This window comes from Electrona antarctica, assembly GCF_951216825.1.
Source record: "Electrona antarctica genome assembly, chromosome: 3".
NCBI classification, from domain to species: domain Eukaryota; kingdom Metazoa; phylum Chordata; class Actinopteri; order Myctophiformes; family Myctophidae; genus Electrona; species Electrona antarctica.
This window is the reverse complement of record NC_136808.1, coordinates 30170257-30194063: the sequence shown is the minus strand read 5'-3', so window position 1 is coordinate 30194063 and position 23807 is coordinate 30170257. Positions and strand designations below refer to the sequence as shown.

At 42.7% G+C, this 23807-nt stretch overlaps 1 protein-coding gene across 2 annotated transcripts; it reads right to left on the bottom strand.

Moving 5' to 3' along the window:
- Positions 1 to 1789: 1789 nt before the first annotated feature.
- Positions 1790 to 19226, bottom strand: mapk6 (mitogen-activated protein kinase 6). Of its 2 annotated transcripts, none has more exons than XM_079498030.1 (8): positions 19046 to 19226; positions 12877 to 13754; positions 11995 to 12312; positions 5871 to 6015; positions 5352 to 5516; positions 4826 to 5021; positions 4520 to 4637; positions 1790 to 4386 (listed from the first exon to the last, which is right to left on the bottom strand). In XM_079498030.1, the coding sequence occupies exons 2-8, from the start codon at positions 13111 to 13113 to the stop codon at positions 3253 to 3255; spliced, it is 2313 nt and encodes a 770-aa protein (XP_079354156.1). In that variant the 5' UTR covers positions 13114 to 13754; positions 19046 to 19226; the 3' UTR covers positions 1790 to 3252. The 2 variants fall into 2 exon arrangements, with proteins under 2 accessions (XP_079354156.1, XP_079354155.1); XM_079498029.1 differs by lacking the exon at positions 19046 to 19226 and adding an exon at positions 14893 to 15051.
- Positions 19227 to 23807: the final 4581 nt, after the last annotated feature.

The window sequence follows — 23807 nt, the reverse complement described above, 5'->3', positions numbered from 1 at the left end:
TTCGGCCGGTCTCGATTCTACTGTAGTTCCACGTGTCATTGGCTCCCTTGCAACGTTGTCACCTGTGCGATGTTGCACTGCTAATTGTAGTGAATAAGGAAGGTGTTGGTAATGAGTGTGGACTGTGTGGTTGATGCACATGGAGAGTAGGGTGTACATGCAGACGGGTGTTTGTATGAACTTTTGATCCCAAAATAAATGCATTACAAAATGATACTTATCCTGTCAAGACATTAAAAGGCTGTCTCATTGTAATCGGAGTGTTTGTAGCAATCTGTAAAGAAATGTAAGGAAGGCTGAATAGTAGTAAATTAAATGATATTGAGAATATGACCTTCAAAGTGTTTCAAAGCTCCATGGAGTGGGCTGTCTATTGTAGTAGTAGGATAAGCCATTCAATGCACCAACAGGCTGGCAATAAATTTGTTTTCAAACATCTTTGCCCATTGGCACGCGTCTGGCACCATGCAATTATTTATTAGACCATTAATGCATCCTGTGAAAGCAATGTGGGTAACACTTTACAATAACGACCTGTTATAAAGCATTTATAGACATTTATAAGCAGTTTGTAGATGAGTAATAATCATGAACAATCATGGTTGACATCCGTAAATGTTTACCTAAACATTTATAACTATGTTTAAACATCATTTATACGTTATTAGTAAGGTATTAGTAAGTAGTAAACTATTCACATAGTTATAAATGTTTAGGTAAACATTAACGGATGTCTGTTCATGATTATTATGATTATTATTACTCATCTACAAACTGCTTATAAATGTTTATAAATGCTTTATAACAGGTCATTATTGTAAAGTGTTACCCAATAATGTGAGCTGACCTGCTCTAAAGTACTGTTTTTGCAAATACATTTGTGGACAAAAATCCTAATCTTGAGATGAAAATGTGTCATTTATATAAAATGAACACATGGCTTTTTAGGATTTCCTAAAAAAAACATCAAAATATCTGCAACACAAATTTAGAGGACATTGAGAAATGCTGGAGGGGTTCTGGGCAACGAAGTTGGTCAAAATGAAGATGCAGTCATCTTTACATCTTCTCCATTAGGTGGTCAATGTAGCAGTGTCTGCATTATTGCAGACACAGAAGACAATTTCAGCTCTTCAAGTAGGTCCATGTCAGGTCTCCTGTTACAGGCCCAATGGTGTATATACACCGTATATATACGTAATGTATATGTTGTATAATTATAATGATGTAATCTGCCACGTAGGAAGCTTGGGTGTTTTTAGTTGGTTATTCATTCAATTGATCATTGTTTGCCAACTGTGATGGATTATTGTCATTATGTAAAATGTCCTGTAAGTACATATGGGCTGGGCTTCTTTAGAAGCATGACATAAAAATCAATCCTATTGCAGCAGTGTATATACTGTGGTCTATACAGCACTTGCGCAGCAGCTACTTGGGTGTTGCAAGTAGACAGGCCTGATATACTGTGGCCAGATGAAGAGAGCTACATTTAGCTGGTGATTCAGGGATTGTGTCCCTGTTCCTCAGCACGCACATGTAATTTAGCCTGTCCAGTTAGACATTAAAACTGGGCTGGAGGTTACAGGACTGCAGTCATCACATTCCACCTAAGGAGAGGGATATTATGGCTGTCACTGTGCAATACTAAAATGACCTCCCCATACGCACTAAACTAAACAAACAGAACACCTCCTGGGGTGAGGCAGCAGGTTTATCCAAAGGCCATTTGAATGTGTCTGGGTCATGAAGTGCACAATGATCCAAGAAAGGAGCCGAGCATACTTAACCCTTTGCCTGTAATTTTATTTGAGATATTCTGTAGAACAGGGGAAGAAAATGATTACCCAAAAAATAAAAATGGAGAGCCAAATTCAAGGCAAAAACAAATGTCCATAAATGTTCTACATGCTATACCTTAACCTAATGTATCATGCTTGCTTGAAAAAAAAAAAAAAAGTATATATGAATTTAATAAAAACATACAATTAAAATAAAATTAATGACATACAATATACTTCACCATTAACTTTGTTTTAACTGTACCTTCTCTTGCCTCCATGCATGTGATTTTATAATTAAGACTTTCAGGTGCTTCTTATAACCATAAAGCAGTTTTTCCACTTAAAAGAAAAGAAAATGCACCTATAAATAAAAAAATAAAAAAAGAATGATGACCGTTCGGACATTTATGGAAAATAGAAAGCTTCAACTTCTTCTAGACCGTTAAAACAATTAATTTTGCACCCTACCATAAACAAATTAACACTTACACACTCCCGACACTCCCAACATAGTGCCAAAATGAAAATGGAAATCTGTCCAACCCCTATTTCCAATAATCACATTGAAATAACACATCTTGTTAAAATAAATATCTCATGTTCTGGAAATAAATAATGATTATTGAAACACCTCACTATGTTAAATTCCAAAGTCAGACAGATTAAATTATGTGACCATGTCACTTCATGATATGAGGATGGTTGTGTGCATGCGTGCATGTGTGTGTGTGTGTGTGTGTGTGTGTGTGTGCGTGTAAAGCACTAGTGCGGCTTTGAGTGTCTCTCGCGGCTGTTACCTTGAGGTAGATAACACATTTACAAAGGTCTACAATAAATGGTTGCTGGCATCATGTGTCAAATAAATGTACAGTATGAAAAGGGTAATTTAGGAAGCCTTCTTTGATGGAACTAACATAAATAAGACAGACTTTTTATATAATATATATATATATATATATAAAAAAAAAGGTTTGCCTGTGTGTCCCATCCCAGGAAAGGCTGCCGGTTTCAAAGCAATTACACAGCCTACAGCAATGATATCAGTGACAATGCCTCCTAAATCACTCCTAGATCACAGCTCGGTGTCTTCACCCTATCCAGTAAAGCCAAGCCACCTGTCCCATCTGTCCATCCGTCCATCGATCAAACCATCTTTATAGCTACCTTTCTACTGCCTCCTTCTCAATTTGTCTACAGTACATAATTGTGTGAATGACATGTCAGTTTAGCGATGTGGGGTGCAGACACAAACTCATAACGGCCCGGTGAACAAGGCTCAAAGTGATGATGACCAAACACTGTCATCACCCCTTTAAGTTGGTATACAAAAACAATACAAATAATAAATCATTAAAAGGTAATGTAAATAAAAAGGTATGAAATGATTCAAGTAAAACAATATACCATTATAAAAACAAAAAAGTAAAAACTGAACAGCCTGTATCTTGCACTGCGAGTTGTTTTTGTTTTAATTCAGATGCTTGAAGATGCTGCTGTACGTTTTGTGGGGGATCTGCGGGGAACATTTGACAGCGGAGGGGTTGAGGGACGCCTGGAAGGATTTCAAGGGTAAATCCTCCGGACTGTCGAAGCCAGGCAGGGCCAGAGAGTCCAGCTGCATGTTGAACATGATCTCTCCGTCCCTGCTGAGGAAGCCCTCGTCCACCTCTCTCTCTCTCCCCCCTTCCGAGGGCTCTGCTTCTGGCGTGGCCGCCGTCTCAGACACGACTTCCTCCTGCCGGCTGAACAGACGGTCCAGGTAGCTGGTGTAATTGCTCTCTTTCAGGAGCTGGTCCTCTTTGCCGGTGTCCCAGCACACTTCATCTATCAAGCAGTCGCTCTCGCCGACACTCTCTGTGACTCTCTCCCCGCCGCAGAAGCTCTCCCACAGGTGAGTGGGCTGGACCCCGTCACTTCCTACCACCCCTCCGCCCAGCTGGGCCAGGTTCACCAGGCATTTCGTCTCCTTCTCCTGACTTATAGACTTTGAGCTTGAGCGAGGGGCCTCCAGATGGGACACGGAGGAGTTGAGCTCATTGAGGAGGCCCACCTCACCCAGGAGGCCCACCTCACCAAGGATGCCCACCTCACCCAGGAGGCCCACCTCCGGGCAGTGCTCAGTTTGCAGGCTGAGTTTGATGGTGCCGGCGATGAAAGAATCAAAGTCAAAAGCGTGCGTCTGTTGGCTCTGGGGCTGCGTCAGATGTTTCTCCTGTTCCATGTCCTTCACCATTAGCCCCTGAGTCTTCTCAGCTTCCTGCAAGGCAATCTGAGCCTTCACCAGGCCGTTCTTCTCACACTTGCTCTTCGCCTTGCGGTCAGCCTTCTCTTTGCTCTGTTGCTCTTTCCAGTTGGAGAGGTCGATGATGAGCTTGGGTTCGTAGTAGTGGTTGACCTCGCTGTCTCCCCAGATGAGGTTGTCCAGGTAGGAGGGTGACACTGCCTTGTAGTTGCACGTGTGGCTGCACTCCAGATCACAATACTTGTTCTCGTGGTGGTCCTCCTGCCAGGACTGCTCCAGCGGGAAGCGATGGGAATACTCAAAGGATGGCTCGTCCAAGAACTTTTCCCGCTCGCCGTCAGCGTACTTGCGGGGATCCACCTGTAGGGAGATGCAACAACCTTTAGCCTTTAAAAATAATGAGATATCGTATACACGACAAGAGAATCCTCTCCGTCCAAGCTAATATACAGGCTTGTGCCAAACGTAGCTTCTGGGTGGTTAAAACACATACCTGGACCTCCTCTTCATCTGTAACATCTGAGAGAGCCCGCGGGTCGACCTGGCCCTCCTCTGGATCGTGAAAGCTGTGCAGGTTCCAGTCAGCCTCTGACAGCTGGCTATCATGATACCTGAAACAGAAGGACATTTATATTTACTCCACAAACCTTTCCTCCAGTACATGATCTCAACTATGCTAACAAACCATAAAACTCAAAACGCAGGAACTGGTTCTACTGTTGTTTGGCTCACTCCCAGTGCAAAGGTAGATTCTGATATATTATATAATGTGTGTCAGCGAGTGTGCACACATGCTTACCTGTCACAGTTGTGGCTGTGGCCGTTGTCCATGAGCAGGATGTCATCCACCTCATCCTCAATGTGGAAAGGGTGCAGAGCGATGGGCTCATCCAGGGGGAACGAGTAGTCAGCCATGTAGGGGTGTGCAAGGGCCTCTTCTGCAGTCAGACGGTCCATGGGGTTAAAAGTCAGGATCTTCTCCAAGAAATCCAGGGCTGGAAAGAAAAAGCAGAGAGGGAACAATGTCAATGACTGCGGGTATGCCTGAAGCCTAACTTATACTTGGTCACAAGAAAGCGGCACATAGCTCGAAAATCGTGCAACATCGCCATGTGACAAATTATAAATTAGTCTTTCGGTGAGAGGAGACAGGAGAGGACATGGAAATGCAACTTCATGTGGGAATACTTCAGCAATTATAATTGGTAATGCATTTGCAGTTTTAATGAGGCTGCAATTCCCCTTATGTTTTATGCCCGATACATTTATACACCCACATGCAAATACGTATAACTCAGACTTGAGTGTGTGATGTAGCCACCTACCCTGGGGACTAATGTCAGGTAGCAGCTTGGCCAGAGGTGTGTGCGGCTGGCTCATGTCGTTGCGAATGAACACTGGTATGACATTGTGCAACTCCTGTCTGTCCTCCTCTCGCAGCACAGGAATGGACTCCAATATCATCCCCATCTGCTCCAACTCATGTGCCCCTGCAAGAAAACAAAATACATTTCTAACTGATACTTTCATTTGAATAAACATGAGTGTAGATCATGGGAGGATAAAGTAGCGAGTCTGCTCTTTGCCTTGTGTGCACCTCTAGGCCGTTTCAAAACAAGACCAGATGGGCTGCTTTTGTTAACGCCTATGCCTTTGCTAACAAGTTGTTCTTAGGACGGAAAGGGTGATGCATCACCCTCATCACAGCCCTATATTCAGTCACCTGTGTTGTTAAGTCACCCGATGCACTTATTTTCTCTTGTTGTGTCTGTGGGTCTGTCTGTGTGTCTGTGTGTCTGTCTGAGTGAGTGAGTGGCAGAGTTGAGCTAGTACAAACTACCAACCTGCAAAAAGGGTCTTCCCCGTGAGCATCTCAGAAAAGATGCATCCAGCCGCCCACATGTCGATGGCTTTGGTGTAGTTGTTGGGAGACAGCAGCAAGCGAGGAGATCTGTACCATTTGGTAACCAAACCCTCGGAGAGGTGGCCCTGTGAATACACAATACAGACCCGAGTTGTTCACAATGTGACCCAAGACATTCAAGGAAGATCTTTACTTCCAAAAGAAAAAAAACATAGGACTTACTAAACCCCCATAAGTGTTTACATATAATACTTTTATTACAAAGCCAGTTCGTGCATATCCTTCATAGAGACTGGTTCTATCAGTAGACGTACTTGCTAAATGAGAAAAGAAGCTTGAAGCTCAAAGTTGGGCAGTTTCCAAATTTTTAGACCACGGTTTATGTCCCCCGTGAGACAACACGTGAGACAAGAGCATGGCAGCAGAACGACTCGAGTCATCTCATCTCTGTTCATTTTATGACTCGCCCCGGGGCAGTCACAGTCAACCTGGCACTACACGTGTGTTACAGGCAAACGTATACGTTGATGTAGGACGGGCCGTGCGCTGAAAATAGCAAATCTACAAGCTTACAACATGTCACGGGCACGAAGCATGGAAGCTTGTAGATCTGCTATTTTCTACACACGTTCCGTGTACGGCGAGGTATAAGTCCAGTTGGGGAGCGAAGCTGTTCTCACATTATTTCATTTTCTAGCGTGATCGCCGAGTTTGCGGTTGACAGTGGCTGATAGGAATATTTTGGCATATCACCCAACCTTAGTAGAAATCCAAAGTGCTCCCATATATTTGGGGTGTCGCATTACTTGGTTTTAGACCAGTCTCCAGCCATTCTGTCTACTGCTTCCGTAAACAATAATATAGTGCACCCAGCGCACCCGTGACACGGGTTGGTCGACGAGACCATCAAGATTTCATAAAACCATATTAAACCGTAAAACCTCAAAAGCTACGCCTTGCTCAATGATGGGTCAATATCCATGGGTCAGTATCAGTTCAGTCACATTGTTATATGGATCTTCCCGTTTCGGTCCCTGCCAAGTGTTCAACTCTAAAAACCCAGGCCATCTCCTTCGACAGCATTGATTTGTCTGTGTTGGTCATGGTCACGTACACAGACCAACCAAGAGACAAAAGCCCAGAGAGAGAGAGATCGAAACAGTGGGTGAGTGATATGAAAGAGAGAGATCAGACACGTGCAGGCCCCGTCAGCAGACTGAGAGGGCAGGATAATCCCCCTCTCTCACACATACATACACACGAATCAGTGACACCAATCTGCACTTCTAGGCCACTCCACAGTCAGCAACAATACGTAGCCTGTCTGACTACTTTCAGGGACTACAGCGACACACAACACAAAGAAGAATGACCTGTGTGTGTGGGGGGGGGGGGGGGGGGGGGGGGATTGTCAAATGACACTTTGGCCTCACTCTCCTGCTGCTCGTCCACAGTGGAGTTTTAAGAGCTGTAAAGGCAACCATTTTGGTCACAGACAGCTCCAGTTTCAGCCCTAATTTAGTCAGCAATACTTTGATGTCAGTCTATACCGGTTCTCAAATCAATTGAATGCGTCACCGTTTGCTCCACGTTGCACTTCTGGGGCGAACCCTGTAAATGGTTGATCCATTATCAAGTATCAAAATCGTTTCAACATTCAAAACTTTTGTTTGTCTTTGAGAGACTATGTTCCATAAATTAGGTCCTTTGTATTTTGTCTGTAATAAATATATATGTATGTATGTATGGAATGTTAAGGAGGTGGGGGTAGGGTTGGCGAACCGAGTCACCTCACCACACGTGCATTCTGCTCACACAATACCACCCTCCAAATGACATATGCTCGCATGACACAATTATCCATACCACTGGCCATATGTATGTATATACGTATGTTCCATTTTAGATTCAGTTGTCCTTTGCCATTTGATGTTGTGTTCCTTAACCCTAGACTAGAGGACATGACATATACAGTATAGCCAGTTTGGTAGGCCGCACCAAGAAGCAGAGAAAAAGAACCCAGAGCAATAACATAAAATGTATTCTAAGCAACATACGTAAGCAGTTTAAACATGCTGACTGAAGCTGCTTAGACAGGCTCTGCACAACCCTTCTAAGTAACAGTCAGCGAATAGTAAGACATAAGTCATTCAATGCAGTTACATTATATGGCCTATGAAGAAATAAAAGGAAGCAGCGAAGTGCAGCATTGCACAGAAATGTAGCAATTGGGTTATTGAGTGGTGCAAACCACTCCAATAACCAGCTTTGTCTGTATGTTCGTGTACCTGTCCACTCAAAAAAGGAGCATGGTTGCTATGGTTAGTGTGTGACGTCACTGACATCACGTCAGACCACAGCTGATCAGGCTATATAAGACCTTGCACCACTCAGTTCACACGGGTGTGATTTTTTTATACAACTTCCCGGAATACCACGTCTGACTCTTGCTGTGAGAATGAGACTTTAAAGAGATTAAGACCACCTAGTAACTACTGAGGGATTCATTTTCATCAAGTGAAAACTCTAGCAAGGCTTCCACTTACAAGTGGATCCCATTCTCTCCACGCTGAGACAAGATCCCCACATAAAGATATCAGCAACAGTCACTTTAATCATCCAAGCTAAATCACCTAGTAAACTGGTCAAATAGTTGGGTCTAGCTAGCTACTAGATGCTTAATTTCCCCACAGAAACCAAGTGGGCTTATTTATAAAAAGCTTTAATCCACCTACACGCACCAGGCATGACACTATATAGGGAGAGATAAAAATAAAACAAATGCCAGTTCCAGAGAATGCTGACCCTGATGCCAGGAATGGAAAGTAGTACTAGTAAGGAATACAAGCTTCTGTCTGACACGGATGAAGCTTTAATCCTTTTTTTTTCTTGAAGGTCTTTTGAACTTGAATGTCAGCCAGGCCAGTGGTATGGATAATTGTGTCATGCGAGCATATGTCATTTGGAGGGTGGTATTGTGTGAGCAGAATGCACGTGTGGTGACTGAGGTGACTCGGTTCGCCAACCCTACCCCCACCTCCTTAACATTCCATTAAATTTCCACAGGCTGCCATTTCTACCCGAGCCACTGTTTATTATACTTAGCAAAAAGCAGGACCAATATCCCAAACCAAACATCTTTGCCATGTTTACATTTAATCTGCTTAAATTCACTGTAACTTCCAAATGGGGCGATTCTCTGAATGGTGCTCAAATGCATTCCACCGTGTACAACTGTACATACAACCTGTTACTTCAAAGAAGGCTCTAATCCAGTACATTAGTTTGATTCCTTCCAACACGGAAATTAATCCAACTAGTGAAAACTACAATACATTTTTCATTCAAAATAGAGATTTGGTCAGGCCTCATTAAAACCAGAAGAAATGCTCATGCAAAGCTACCCGCTAACCCATGCATGGGCTGCTACTTTCGTGTCATAGAATGACAAAGTAGGGCATAAATTAAAGGGAAAGAAAGTTCAAATAGAGAGATAAGAGGTTTCTGCCTGACAGTATATGCAATGTGCACGTGCCATCTTGAGTGTGGAAATATAGTGGCCCTCTGAATCATCAAAGTTGCCCACCCCTGCTCTAGCCTACATAGCTATTGCTAAAGCTAGCATACTTTTCAGTTTCACCCTAATATGTTTCCAAGTGCAGCTAATCCTACAGTAAGTAATTCAAGGCTTTCCATCATTCTCCAACAAGCACTAAAGGAAGGCTCCCACGGCAGTACAAAAAGCTGTCTGGGAAAAGACAGAAGGAAGAAAAAAGCTGGACCACTGCATGTGAATTCCTGTCGTTCTTGACCCTGTGCCACAAAGAAAAAACCTGCCGTGAGAGTTAACCCACAGAAAACAGCTCAGAATCACATCGACCTTCATAAACACAGGATGAAGCCAAGCAGGAAGAAGTACAGTTATATCCTCAGCAGTGCTCATTTATTCATTTGCAACTCTGAGAGTATACACTCCCGAGTTAAATTAACACTCAGTCAGGATATTACTGTATAGCCTAAAAAGGTGACTTGTCCGCAACTATATTTACAATGACCCAGACAACATAAAAAAGGAACACAGTCATGCACATGCTTCATGATCCGTATACCAGTAGTTGCAGCACACGTTACTGAACCAATGCCAAGGCTAGTTGGCAAAGGGTCCTTCTTTATATAGACACTATGCTTTTCAAATACCACGCACCCAGCTGCTCTCACACTCTTCAAGAACTGGAGGAGACCGTTTGTGAAAGGTGTCCTGTCCCCAGTTACTCATGTGCCGAGCCAGCACAAGAATCGAGTGGACATTGTACTCTATGAATGTGTGTTTTTTTTTGAGTGGTGCAACCACTCCAAGGAACAGCAATGTCCATCCGTCCTCACCTATGTGACTATGAGTAGCAGTAGGGGCAAAAGTGGCGCTGTTGTGCCAGAAACAGAGAGAGCGAGATAGTGTTGCACTGTTGCCTGCTAATTACACAGAGAGCGAGAGGCAGGGGGAGAAGAGAGTTGCACCACTCCGTTCACACAGGTGTGATTTTTAAGTGATTGTGTGCACAGGTCACTCAGCAGCAGCCCCATTTGGCACCACATTCCACCCTGCACATCCAGGGAAACAGACCCCCCCCCCCCCCCCCCCCCCCCCCCCCCCCATTTTCATTACCCACTTATCATTACAAAAATCACACTTGTGTGAAGTGAGAGGCGCTCTAATGTGATACATCTTCACATACCGTGCTCAGCCAGCCAGCCAGCCAGCCAGCCAGCCACACACACACACACAGGGGGGGGGGGGGGGGGGGGGGGCTATCGCTTCTCAAAAACTGCTTATATAACAGGAAAAAGTGAAGACCTACACATGTCAAGACTCGCAATAGGGTACAGGAGTTGCACAGTGTCATCCCAATAGGGATGAGTACAGCAACAGAGTACTTGACAGTTTTACACTTTCAGAGTTAAACACTTTACTGTACAGTACAGCCATTTATTTCTCAACAAAGCTCAACTGTTGCTCTTCATATAGAAGTCAGTATGTTTTTCTAGGCCTAGGCTATGAGTCACTGGAACATCAAGTCAGTACTTGAAATGTGACCAGATTTGAAAAGTATTTGTGGTAGGCTGAGCTGCTATAAAATAAGAATTCCAGTGAACTCAAGTGTGTGAATAGGGAGTTGTGAACTTGTGACAGACTCTAGCTGCAATGCATGAGGCTGTGCCAGTCTGGATGACTCCATCACGTGAGCTCACAGCCGAACTAGCGATGACTAATCTGAGACACGTGAAGGCATCTGACTGGGTGACTGCTTCAGTACAAGCAGCTGGAGAGGAAAAAAAGCCTTTCCAGTGACGATTCACAGACATCACACCATATGGCCTTTGAATGGAATCATCATATCCCTTTAGCATACCCATCTTGTAAAGGGGTAGATATAAGGCCATAAAAAGGGGAACAATTGGCTGAATTGGGTACAAATTAAACAGATTCGACCTAGATTGAAGTCTATATTTGGTTCAAATTTAGGTCTATGTCATGACATCTGGGTTTGACCAGGCCAAGCCTACAAGCAGCCAAAGCTTCTCAAATAAAAAACTCCATTATCTGAAGCATGAAGTAAGGGCCTAACTTGCACAGCACCTTATGCCTACACTTTAAGTATTTTTTACCATTTTGAAAAACATTTTAAAATAGTGGAAAAAAAACAATATTCTACATCGACACGTTGGCCTGTAGATCAGCTATTTTCACGATTTTAAAATGTTTTTTTAAATAAAAAGCAATGCCTAGAAGGTCTAGACATAAGGGCCCCAAGTACTTAACAGGATGAAGGTATCCTCCTGTAAATGGAAACATGGTTGACTTAACAGTTATTTTTCTGCTGGGAAAGGAAACCGAGGCATGACTTCGAGGAACCACTTCCCCCTTGTTTACTTCCTGCTATGAAATGGCATCACTCAGGGGAGGACCCCGTTACTGGGCATTGGGCAATAACCGTATATATCACCAACAGCAAATAACATCTAATAAATAGAAGTTATAATTTTAAGTGCAAATAAATGCACCATGTGGTGCTGGAGTAGTTGACTTGACGGAACATTGTTCTTACCTTGTGAGAATAGTGTGGGTCCATAATGCGAGCCAGCCCAAAGTCCCCGATCTTCAGCACCAGGTCCTCTGTGTTGACAAACAGGTTGGCAGGCTTGAGGTCACGGTGCAGCACGTTTGCAGAGTGGATGTACTTGAGGCCTCTGAGAAGCTGATACATAAAGAGCCTTGCATGGCCATCGGACAAGAGGCTTCTCTCTAGCAGCCGGCAGAGATCTGTGTCCATGTATTCCTGCACAATGTAGACCGAGTTGACCTCTGTCAGGGACACCATGTCCTCCATTAGCCTGCGGCCGCTGGGGCCCAATGTCTCAAACACCTGGAGGACAAGACACATAGCCCACAGCATCAAAAGACCTGTTGCAGTTTACTACATAACAAGCAAAAACATGACATGCGTTACACATATACTTTTTTTCCTTTAATGGGAATTATCGATGAATGCATTAATTGATGTTTTGACAAGCTGAACGATCGATTAACCGGTTAGTTGATAAGCTGTGTTTTTGTAAAAAACAAATCTTAATTTCCCTCAAAGTCCAACATAAAAATCTACATTTTTCTGATATACCATTAACCATTGACGATACAGGGCCAGGCAATGGCATCTTTTGTTCCTCGGCCACACGCATACAGCTTTACATTCACAGAAAACCACCCAATGACAGAACCACATCCCCAACTCTGAGTGCTCCGCCATGTCTCTTCAGATACTACTAAAGTTATATTATTTCGCATTAATACATATCCAGGTCAATACACACCATAGTAACACATGTAAACAAGAAACGTGGGGTAAATTAGAATTTAGAACACATGTGTATCGCCCAGTAATTACAGTTACAACTGAACGTGAGACCAGGCTGTGAGATGTATATCTTACCCTGACAATGTTGTCGTTGTCAAGGCGCCTGATGATCTTGATTTCTCGGAGGGCATGTTTGACACTCTGGGGGTCTGTTAGGACAATCTTCTTCACGGCAACATGCTTGTCACAGTCCGTGTCAACTGCCGAGAACACCATTCCATTCCCTCCGTATCCCAGAGGTTTCATGTCCATGTAGCGAGGGCCCAGGTCAAAGCCATGGATGTTCATCAATGACTCAAACTTTTCTGCCATGTTGAGTCTTTTATACTGAGCTCCTGTGGTCCAAATGTTTCCAGGCTGTTTTCTCTTATGTTGGCTCGGGCCTGTGGTCAAATCCAATATTTAACACTGATGTGATTCTCCCACGTTATTTTTTTGAAAGCCTAACTTAACCAACCCCTGCACTGAAGACTACTGATTTCCCCTTGTCTAGCCCTCACTGTCAAATGCAGTAAAGTAATTTGGAGTCAATGTGCCTTGCCATTTTAAGGGAATACAGTTTTTAAAGTTAAATTACTTCTCAAATCCTTGATGTGGACTTATTTAATAATTTTACGTCCTTATGTGATTAGTGTTTAAAATAGACAGCAATGGAATGGACTTTGTGGCCAATTAAAATGCACTGAATTTGTCTTACTATAAAAAGCATCTAGTTGCATCCTTACAGTGCAGATACATTCAGTGTATGACTGGTCCTGAGTAACTTCATATTCCTGTTCCAATTGATTCTTCCTCCTTATTTTATATATCTTATTTTTCTATCCACCTTATCTTAAGATCTGAAATGAGTCTGGCCTTGAGTCATCAATTAGTTTCCTCTCCCTCAATGATCAGGTGGCTCAAGCTCGCCACAGTCGCAATCAAAACTATCCTCCATTTTAATTGGGCATAACCTGGAAGACACAAAGACAATGACAAATTAGGTTTCTGACGCGATTTCATACTCTTTTCAACGAATACACAGAACAACAATGGACACAAGCCCCGGCTGTGTGTGTGTTTTCCTTTTAGCATCATTATCAAATCCTACCGCTGTACCATGTTTGCAAACTGTTGCAAAACAATCAATCAAAAGGGAAAAAACGGTTTCAATCGAGCTAGGGTAGTGAAGTGTAACCAAAAGTCTCTCTGAGAGACTGAGACTCTCATTCAAGACATTACTCACTCTCTAGTCATCACACACATGATGAGCAATGCATATTGACTCGGTTTTCCAAAGACTGGTTACAACACAAGTTGGCTGCAACGTAATGAAAGGTGAATCGTTTCGTCATCATTATCGTAAATGGAAGTGTCGCCTACACCGCGTTGATAGTCGCATATTACAGTACACCCTGGTCACATAAGAAATTAGGGGAAAACATGTTACCATTATTTTCCCGCAAACATTTATCGGTGACTCTGTAACATACGATTTATCTAAACGCCATTTGGCGTCTAACCAGGCTTCTCGTTTCTTGCACTACAGTGCTGGTAGATTACCTTGAATCCCTCCATCAACTGTATTGTTATGTCTATGATTATCAATTCCTTATACCGTCTGTATGTAGTAGTAACAACAACAACGTTTACAAACCTAATGAAAGGGGATTTGCAATCCTCCCTCTCTTGTTGGTGAAGAGGGCTCGTTTGCCTTGAAATGGAGGCACACACAACCCGTCTACAACCCCCAATAGCTTTAACATCCAGCCATATAAATATGGACACATTAAGGTATGTATGTAATATGTATGTAACTCGCAATAAACTAGCGTTTGTATATATATATATATATTAGTACATATATAGAGAGAGATTATCAGAAGAACATCCAGAGAACGAGCATAAGGAAACCCCGTGAGATCAGGAACAAAGGAGCCGTTGTGCTAACGGACCAGCGCGGTGACTACGTGGTCGTTCTGCCGTGCCGAGCACAAAGCCTACCGCTTCTTCCAAATCCAGTCCAAACCAAAACCACACATTACATTAAAATAATACAGCCATAGCGCAATTAATACCTTGTCGAATCAAAGGGATAAAGGGACAACTCACGGTTCTTGCCCTACGCATCAAAACGGTTTCATCGAACCAAAGAATGCGGTTTTCACAGTGCGCCTCGCTCCGTCTGCCCAGGAGATGTGTGCGGTCGCCATTCGGGGCAGGGAGCTCTCAGTGTCTACATCTGAGTCTCAGACAGCGTTGCCAGGTTTTGCGAGAGAAACAAGTAACTAGGTATATGGAAACAAGCTCCAATGAAGCCACTACAATTTAAATCCAATATTCATCAGCTAAAAAATAAAATACAAATACAAAAAATAAACCACATTGTGAAAAAGTATTCAAATAATAATTATTGATTGACTGATTGATTGATTGATTGAAAATTGTATTAACAGTTTGCAGAATGGTTACAGTTCAAGGAAAGTAAAAACCATGGATAAAACCAGGAAAAGCACTAACATATGGGTCCTCCATTTTCAATTCATTAAAACATTTCAAGACATACAAATATAGCCTACACTTCTGTGCAAGAGAAAATAATCATAATAATTAGAAAAAAGGAGAATGTGTAGCCTACAGTACTTTTTTTTTACAGGGGCCAGTTTCGAATTGCAGCCGCTGAGCCGCCCATAACTGCACTTTTTGAGAACGGTTTTGAAGGAGTCGAGGGATTCACATTTCTTAACAGCTGTTGGTAGGGAGTGGAATTATCTTAACGCCTTGTTTTGTAAACATCCTCCTTGACATGAAGCAACTTCTCTTATAATAAGCGGACATGGCAACACTGCATCTGAGCAACTCTCGCGACAGAACGCGATAGGAGGGGAGGGGGCACTTGCAGTGTTTGCGTCAACGCCAAGAAGCCCCAGATCTACAAGATCTACAAGTTCACAACGCGTCGCATCTGCGATGCGTTGTGAGCTTGCAGATCGGTTGATCTGCAGTTTCTTTACGCAAGAAGACGGTCAAATCGATTCAAAAAGGAGACAGGCGGGAGGCGATTCAAAAATAGTTATACGCCCTCTTATGAAAAATACTCTAATAATAACAACGCAGCTACAACGAAACTACAGTAGTAGGCCTACCAGAAATAAATGTGGACCCAACACCCAAGTCCCCCCCCCCCCGCCGCACGCATTAAAAAATAGATACGAAATTAGGCTGAATAATAACTAGAAATAGGCCTTTTCTAGGAATTTGGAAGGCATGCATGCAAAGAGCAAAATATATATTTTCTTCTGCAGGTGTTGCTATTATAAATTGGTCTTACCTTCATGATGGATAGATATATGATATCGGTTTTTTTTTTTGCTTCTTCCCTATTTTCGGATGTTTACCGTTTCATAGACAACCTAAACATTCTAAATGTCGCAGTCAGTGTTTGAATAAACTGTTCCACTGGCTGATATAGCCCCATGACGGCACACACACAAGGTGTCTAGTCAATTTTAGAACATCAAACGGCAATTTTTAATCTCTTCACAGTTAAGACTCGCATTTCTCAATTTAGCATGTTTTGTTGTAGCCTAGCCTATATCGTTTGAGGAAAAAATCCCTCTGATAGGTCCTTCGTGCGTTTGCGGATTTTGGAAAGATCATCTGTGGATTCGAGTCGAGATGCGCAGTTTTTCCTCTTTCATTTATTTTATTTATCATTAAATGGTGCACGACTGGACGTTTTCCCTCAATTAAATAGCTATAATCCTGCAAAACAGCGTTTATCATCTATCTCGATCAAAGGCTCTGCCTTGCTCTGTTTACCGTCCTCCCAGTGGATGGATGATGCTGTGAATGAATGGTGTTTTTAGAAGCAGCCGCAGTAGGCACGCAGTAGCCCTAGTCTCACATCAGCATCCGCAGACCATGTGAGCGCCCATGTGCCCGAGAATGCAGTAGTACATGATTGGTACTGGCCGGGTCCTCTGATAGGATGAGGACTGCACTGCACGCTACACCTCCACGACTGACTGTCTCGACTCGGTAGAGTGACATTGACATTGCTACTCTGACTCTGCTACTTCAGTGGTCCAATCTTTTAAGCTAAAGAAAGATGTGTGCTATTGCCAGTGAATCAGCCTTCATTAAACCATATGCAAGTTTGTCTATTCTTCCTATAATATCACCCCATTGATAAAAACGGGTTAAATGTCCTTGTTAAAGCGGCCTGATCGATTATTATGATTATTATATTTGGCTGGCTGAGATCCAACAGGGTGACTCGTGGAACATAATCTACAAAGTGTCAGCTGATACTTTTGGCCTATTAAAAAAGGGTTACATTTGCATTTGAATATGTTTGTTTGGATGACATCCTAACCTCATAACAACTCTTTGTCCTATAGCTTATGTGCATGGAAGTATATGGGTCAAATGCGGTAACCATATATCTCACAAAGATATTGTGTGTGAGAATGGCCCACTGCTGACAAAATAGTGTCTGTCTGGCTGTCATGCTTACCTAAGTGTCAGGCTAGGTGCAGCGTGTCACTGTTGTAGTTGTGGCTTCAGTCAGAGAATGATATGCCAGTGTTGGCAGAAGTGTACTACTGTAACTTTGTTGTACATGTCACAAAAATAATCACAGAATAGAGGTTGTTTATACAATTTGCTAATACTTCTCGTCATATTAGTCCGGCAGCCGACTTTCTTTTGTTTAAAGTGTGAAATTTGGTATATAGTCTTTTTTATTGGCCTAAAATATTGTCTATATACATGCATTCACAAATTCACTTGCTGACCGGCTGTTAGTATTGGGCAATCGTTTTTTTATAGGGGTTTCTTGTGACCCTATACCATTAACATCCTATGGCTGGCAAAAATGTCAAACTAGGGTTTTTTCATGATTCTGAATCCATTCCAAGCATTAGTTTTGCACAAAATACACTCCTGGGCTAAAAGCAGCCATAGCCACTTGCCCAAATGTGCCCAAAATGCGCTGACCTCATCACATTTGTCATGATGTCTATGGCCGTTTTTAGCCAAAGGAGTGTATTTTGTGCAAAACTAATGGATTCAGAATCATGAAAACCCCCTAGTTTGACATGTCACATGCTACTTAAAGCAAAAGGAAAGTTTGATATTTTTGCCTGCCATAGGATGTTAATGGTAGGGTCACAAGAAACCCCTATAAAAGAATTGCCCAATACGTTCAGCCGGTCAGCAAGTGGATTCATGAATGTATGTATATAGACAATATTTTAGGCCAATAAAAAAGACTATATACCAAATTTCCCACCCGTCCACCTCGGCTGCCGAACTATATCGGCTTTAGAACAATTTAATCAAGTTGTCTACTTTACAGTATGATACTTGATTTAGGCTATCTTATCTTCTGAGTGTGACATTTTGACAAATTGGAGAAGAAAGATGAAAGGTCATATCTACAGTATATCCCGTTCACTATAAATATTAGTAATTTGGTCTCAGTAGACTTAATTAAGCACTTTGCTCCTCTAACAGGGTAAAATATTCTATTATTTACGTGGAATACACTCAATAGTCTAGTTTTACACTTACTGATTCAAACGTTATAATTATGTCATGTTAACAACTTTGCTGTCTTCTTTAGGCGAGAACTTTCTAAGGCAGCAAAATAACTCTTGACTCTATAACTAAACTGAAATCAAATACCGGTATCTGCTTTTACTGGAAAACCTATAAGATGACTCGTGTATCAGTGTCTTATGTAGTGAGACATCTATGTTCCTTAAAAGCCTGAAGTGTGGTGAGTACTGTACTATGTTTACCTGTCTGTCTGCTGATGAATCATATACAACACATGCAATCACCCAAGAGCGCGCACACACACACACGCACGCGCACACACACGCACACGCACACGCACACGCACGCACACACACACACACACACACACACACACACACACACACACACACACACACACACACACACACACACACACACACACACACACATGTCTTGTCACAGAGCTACATTATTAAAGTATCGCAACAAAACAAATCCATCCACTCTTACACCTGTAATTGTTTGATTTGACAGTAAAGATGATTCTGATCCTGAGATGCAAGTGGTTTCCTTTTCAATTCAATAGATCTTTGCCTCTTGATACTTCCATACACAGTCAGAACCCTTATTCACTCTGCAGAAAATTAGTAATGCAGTTATATTATGTAGTTATGCAATTATGTAAGGCCAGCAAAGTTAACTTCTTGGGATTTCTTACCATGGTTGGAATCCTCCAGATGCATGCAGAACAACATTGTACAGCAGTTGTTAGTCCATAAAGTGAATGAATATACATCCAAAACTGCTAACCCCACAACCAGGGGAGAGAGGCGGTTTAATGTGGCTCACCAGTACAGTCCAGTATGAGAGGTAGTCGTATTCTTGTACAGAATAGTATCCTACTCTATGTGCATGAAGAGTATGTATATGTGTTATGTGAAACTGAGTGTGTGTGTGTGTATTCTCAGAGCCTTAGTGATGTGTTATCCTACTCCACGTGCCTCTGGTTGTGAGGTGGAGCTCCATGGAGAGTTGATATAGGCGCAGTCAGAGATGGGAGGAGACAGTTCTGTGTATGGCCTGGCCTGCCTGTGCCTGCAGTGTGTCAGACCATTGCAGTCCACTGTCAACACCTCTCCTTCTCTATGTCTGTTCACACACCCCCCCCCCCCCCCCCCCCTCATTCTCCCACTCTCCCTCTTTAAAATGTTATTATTCTGCATCCATGTGACTTTGGTTTGCTCAGAGATAGTTTATGATATTATGGTCAATTATGGCGTCAGCTCTGACTTGGATAAATATGCGCGTGTATGTTGTTCATGGGTCCATTATGTATGCTTTTGTGTATGAGATTTTGCGAGTTCAACTTACATGCTTGTACACTAAACTTGAGCTCCTGCATGTGATGTTTTCAGCAGTGTAGCCAATACTCAGCCTTGAGTATATCTTGCACATATGTTATTGGGCCTCATACAGGAACAATGAAGCGATGAAAGAACACATTTCCGCTTATTTTTGTTATTATCCATGATTCATTTTATTATTGGCCACTTATTTTCGGGATTCACCAATGCTATCATATTTTTTTTTTGTTCTTCTCTTATGCAAAGTAGGTTGTGTAGGGCTTACTTACTTTCACTTATGTAAAATAAAAAATGTTACATAAGTGTGTTGTGGGCCCCAATGCATGGTAGTCAGTTCCTCTCTTAACTCTACTTATGGTGCCCTTGTGTGTTTTAAGTCAATTGAAGGTTTAGTGTTTGTAGCCCTGAATTGAGTAATTATAAACACACAAGATAAAACTTTCTTTGATCGGAAAAGAAAAGAAACCTCAGCAAGGATCACCAAAGAGGACACCCTCTTCCGGGATGGACAGACATTTTAGCTGTTTTTTTAATTTACATCATGTATTGTTCTGAGGCCAGTTGTGTGAGAGTGTGAGTGTGCATTTGTGTGCTATATGAGATTGTGTGCTTTTGATCTTTTCAATTTAATTCGATATACTCTTATTGTCCCTTTGTAGATATATATATGTTTATGTTCATTAAATGTAAACATGCACAGAAAACACTTAAGATGACAACCATAACAAACACGAGATAAAGTCATCGGAACATCATCAGATAACAATCAAAAGAAATATGTTTGCTTGTGGCCTTACACGTGCTGGGGATGGAGGAATTTCTGGTTCTATAATAAACACCCAGATGGACATGACAGTGTAATGGTGTGGTCAAGGTATTCCATAATGGTGTTGGCCTTTTGAACCGCTTGTTTACAAAATATGTTTGTATTTGTCTGCAGTAGCAGTAGTGGAAAAAGTACTCACATATGTTTTACTTAAGTAGGCTAAAAGCAGCAATACTGCAATTTAGAAATACTCTGTTACAAGTAAAACAATTCTAATTCTAATTCAAACTGAGGAATACCAGACCAATATCTGCCCAGGGATTTATTTCCTGCAGCAGATTCGTCTGGTGTCCAGGCTAATATCTCCCAGCCCTTAGTTATACATTATTGCCCTTTCTTAAAAAATAAATAAATTATCCCACGATTTTGTAACCCATTTTTCACCCCTGTGTCAATTATCTAATGTGATCCTGGGCTCTACACACCCTCCGCCAACCTGGGGAGAGCAACAGACTTGAACTCATGCTTCCTTCATGCATGAGTGTCCAAGTCGCTCCATAACACCTGACAGGGAGGAGTTTCCCCGGTTGGACGTAACACGTGGAAGGAACACGTTATTCCAACCAGTTCCTTTCCCCTCCATCAGGCGCCCCGGCTGGCCAGGGGGAGGCAGTTTAGAGACCAGGATTTCTGCATGTTTTTTGTGAGGGTACCTACCCTATAGGAGAACATGCAAACTCCACACAGAAAGGCCCTTTCGCCAACCCCACCTCGGGTATGGGCACTGATGACGCGGATTATTGCCCTTTCTATGAGTGAGTGTGGCACTAACCTTAATGGGGGCAGCAGTAGGGAATCCAAATAACTAACATAAGTTAACATAAGCAGTTCTGTGAAGATGACATGGAGGCATTATGTAACATTCTGTCCCACTGGACATGAGGAAGCTGTGCAGAATAAATGAAGAGTAAAGACTAGACGAGCATGGGCTATTATCGCACCAGTGTTGGTTTCGGGAGCCACATTTGAACTTCACCCGAGCCATGGCTTCCAAACGCCAGCCCTTCTTGGAGATGGCACACTACTCTGGTATTTCACAGTCATGTGGGTAGAGAGAAAGTGCTCAGTGGCACATTGTCTTCTGTAATAATAGAAAGTGCTAGATATTTAACCTCCTTGTAAATGGTATGGTGCATTTACATAGCGCCCTTTATCCAAAGCACTTTAACATAATATAACACTTTAAACATAATATGCATTACATTTCCAGATTCACACAACGAAAGCAGAGGAAACCATGCAAGGCACCAACCTGTTCAGTGTCCTGCTTAAGGATAAGGACACTTCGACACTAATAACGCAGGCCTGCAGTGCCAGGGATCGAACCAGGAACCTTCCGATTCCCATGTAGCCGCTCTACCTCCTGAGCAACTGCCTCCCCATTTGAAAATAGGTATCGACTGGGCGGCTCTGATATTTAAGGGCAAACTATTCCAGAGCCTGGGGGCAGCCACCGCAAAGGCCCGGTCACCCTTAGTTATTTTATTTATACAAGTCAAGAGTAGTACTATACGAATGTGTGCTACGCATGTGAACTAACAGTCCGCCATGCGTGTGAGTTTGCTGTTTCATTTCACTGGTTTCCGTTCAATGCAGAAACAACCTCTATCCTTAACGTCAGTTCAGTGCCCTGGCCTTGCTCTCGCATGGCACGCACGCACGCACGCACGCACGCACACACGCACGCACGCACGCACGCACGCACGCACGCACGCACGCACGCACGCGCGCACGCGCGCACGCACGCACACGCACACGCACACGCACACACACACACACACACACACACACACACACACACACACACACAGAATTCCCAGAATTTCCCAGTATCTAGTACAGATGTGATGCCCCCCCCCCCCCCCATACCGACAGACTCAGGAGTAGGTGTTGTGGGACAGCATTAACATTCATCAACGCCACCATGGCCTTTATCTGACACTGGATGATGTAGCAAGTGCTAGTCTCTGATCTGTGATAAGGGACGGTGTTTGAAGCGCCTGCAGGATACCTGTAGGGGTGGACATGGAGGAGCATAAACAGACTCATCATTCCTATTTCCTACATGCTAATGCACTAAGCAGATGTGAGAGCGACTGCAACCTTCTCCAATTCAAGCTTGGACACTTCTTCAGGGCACTGAGGGCTGCACACATAAATCACCAAGTGAAATCACATAATCTAAATTTGTATTCTTGGAACACGAGAGAGCACATTCACCTTTTGATTAAATTAAGACCTGCTGTTTCATTCCCTTCCGAATATTATATTTTCCTGTTGACTCACAACTTCTCGTGTTAATGGCCTATAGAAAATGATGTTGCTGCATACTATTGTCCATTTAGCAAATAAAAAGCGCGCGCGCATGTGTGTGTGTGTGTGTGTGTGTGTGTATGCGTGCATGTGCGTGTGCGTGCGCGTGTGTGTGTGTGTGTATGTGTGTGTGTGTGTGTGTTTGCGCGTGCACACACACACACAGGTTCGCTTTTGCATGTGTGCTTGTCTGGGGGGTATCTAGCCCTTGTGATGTAACCTGTGTTGCATGCTCCTTGTCTCCTTGAGGCTTATTTCAGTATTTCTCTGTCGTGTGTGTGCGTGTGCGTGTATGTGTGCATGTGTGTGCGTGTGTGTGTGTGTGTGTGTGTGTGTGTGTGTGTGTGTGTGTGTGCGCGTGTGCACGCTTGCGTGCGTGCGGTATGATTTGATTGAATGTGTTTGTTTTGGGTCAGTGATAGGGTTGCGTTGTAGTGATGTAAGAGCACACACTTTGAGTTCAGGAAAACCTTTCATCCATTAGCTGTTTGTGTACAGTATTTGTATGTGTAATCCTATTCACCTCGAGTAGGTCCTGATACTGAACAACACAATAGTTTTATAGTGCGATAGTACCATTGCGTTGTAAACCTGGGTAAAAAATGTAAATGTCAAGTTAGGGATCTCAATGACAGTTTGGAGATAAACATAAAAAAAACTAAAAAAACTAAACGATTCATTCACACTAAATTTGTTTTCGGTGGTTTAACTCAGACTTAATCTGTTCTAATTTAAGACCTTTGGCCAGATCTGTCTCAAATAGGCCAGCATGTACTACAATTTAGAAGATTGGGGTTGGAAAACTTATGTCACTGTTTTACAAAACCCACCATTCTTTTCATTATGTAATTGCTTGGAGAATGGCCTGTGTCCCTTATTAGTGACTGATTATTACACACTTGATAAACAAGCCACACAAGCAGTATGGGAATACTATTTACAATGGGCCACTTGTTGGTGAGTGGAATTTTCCCCAC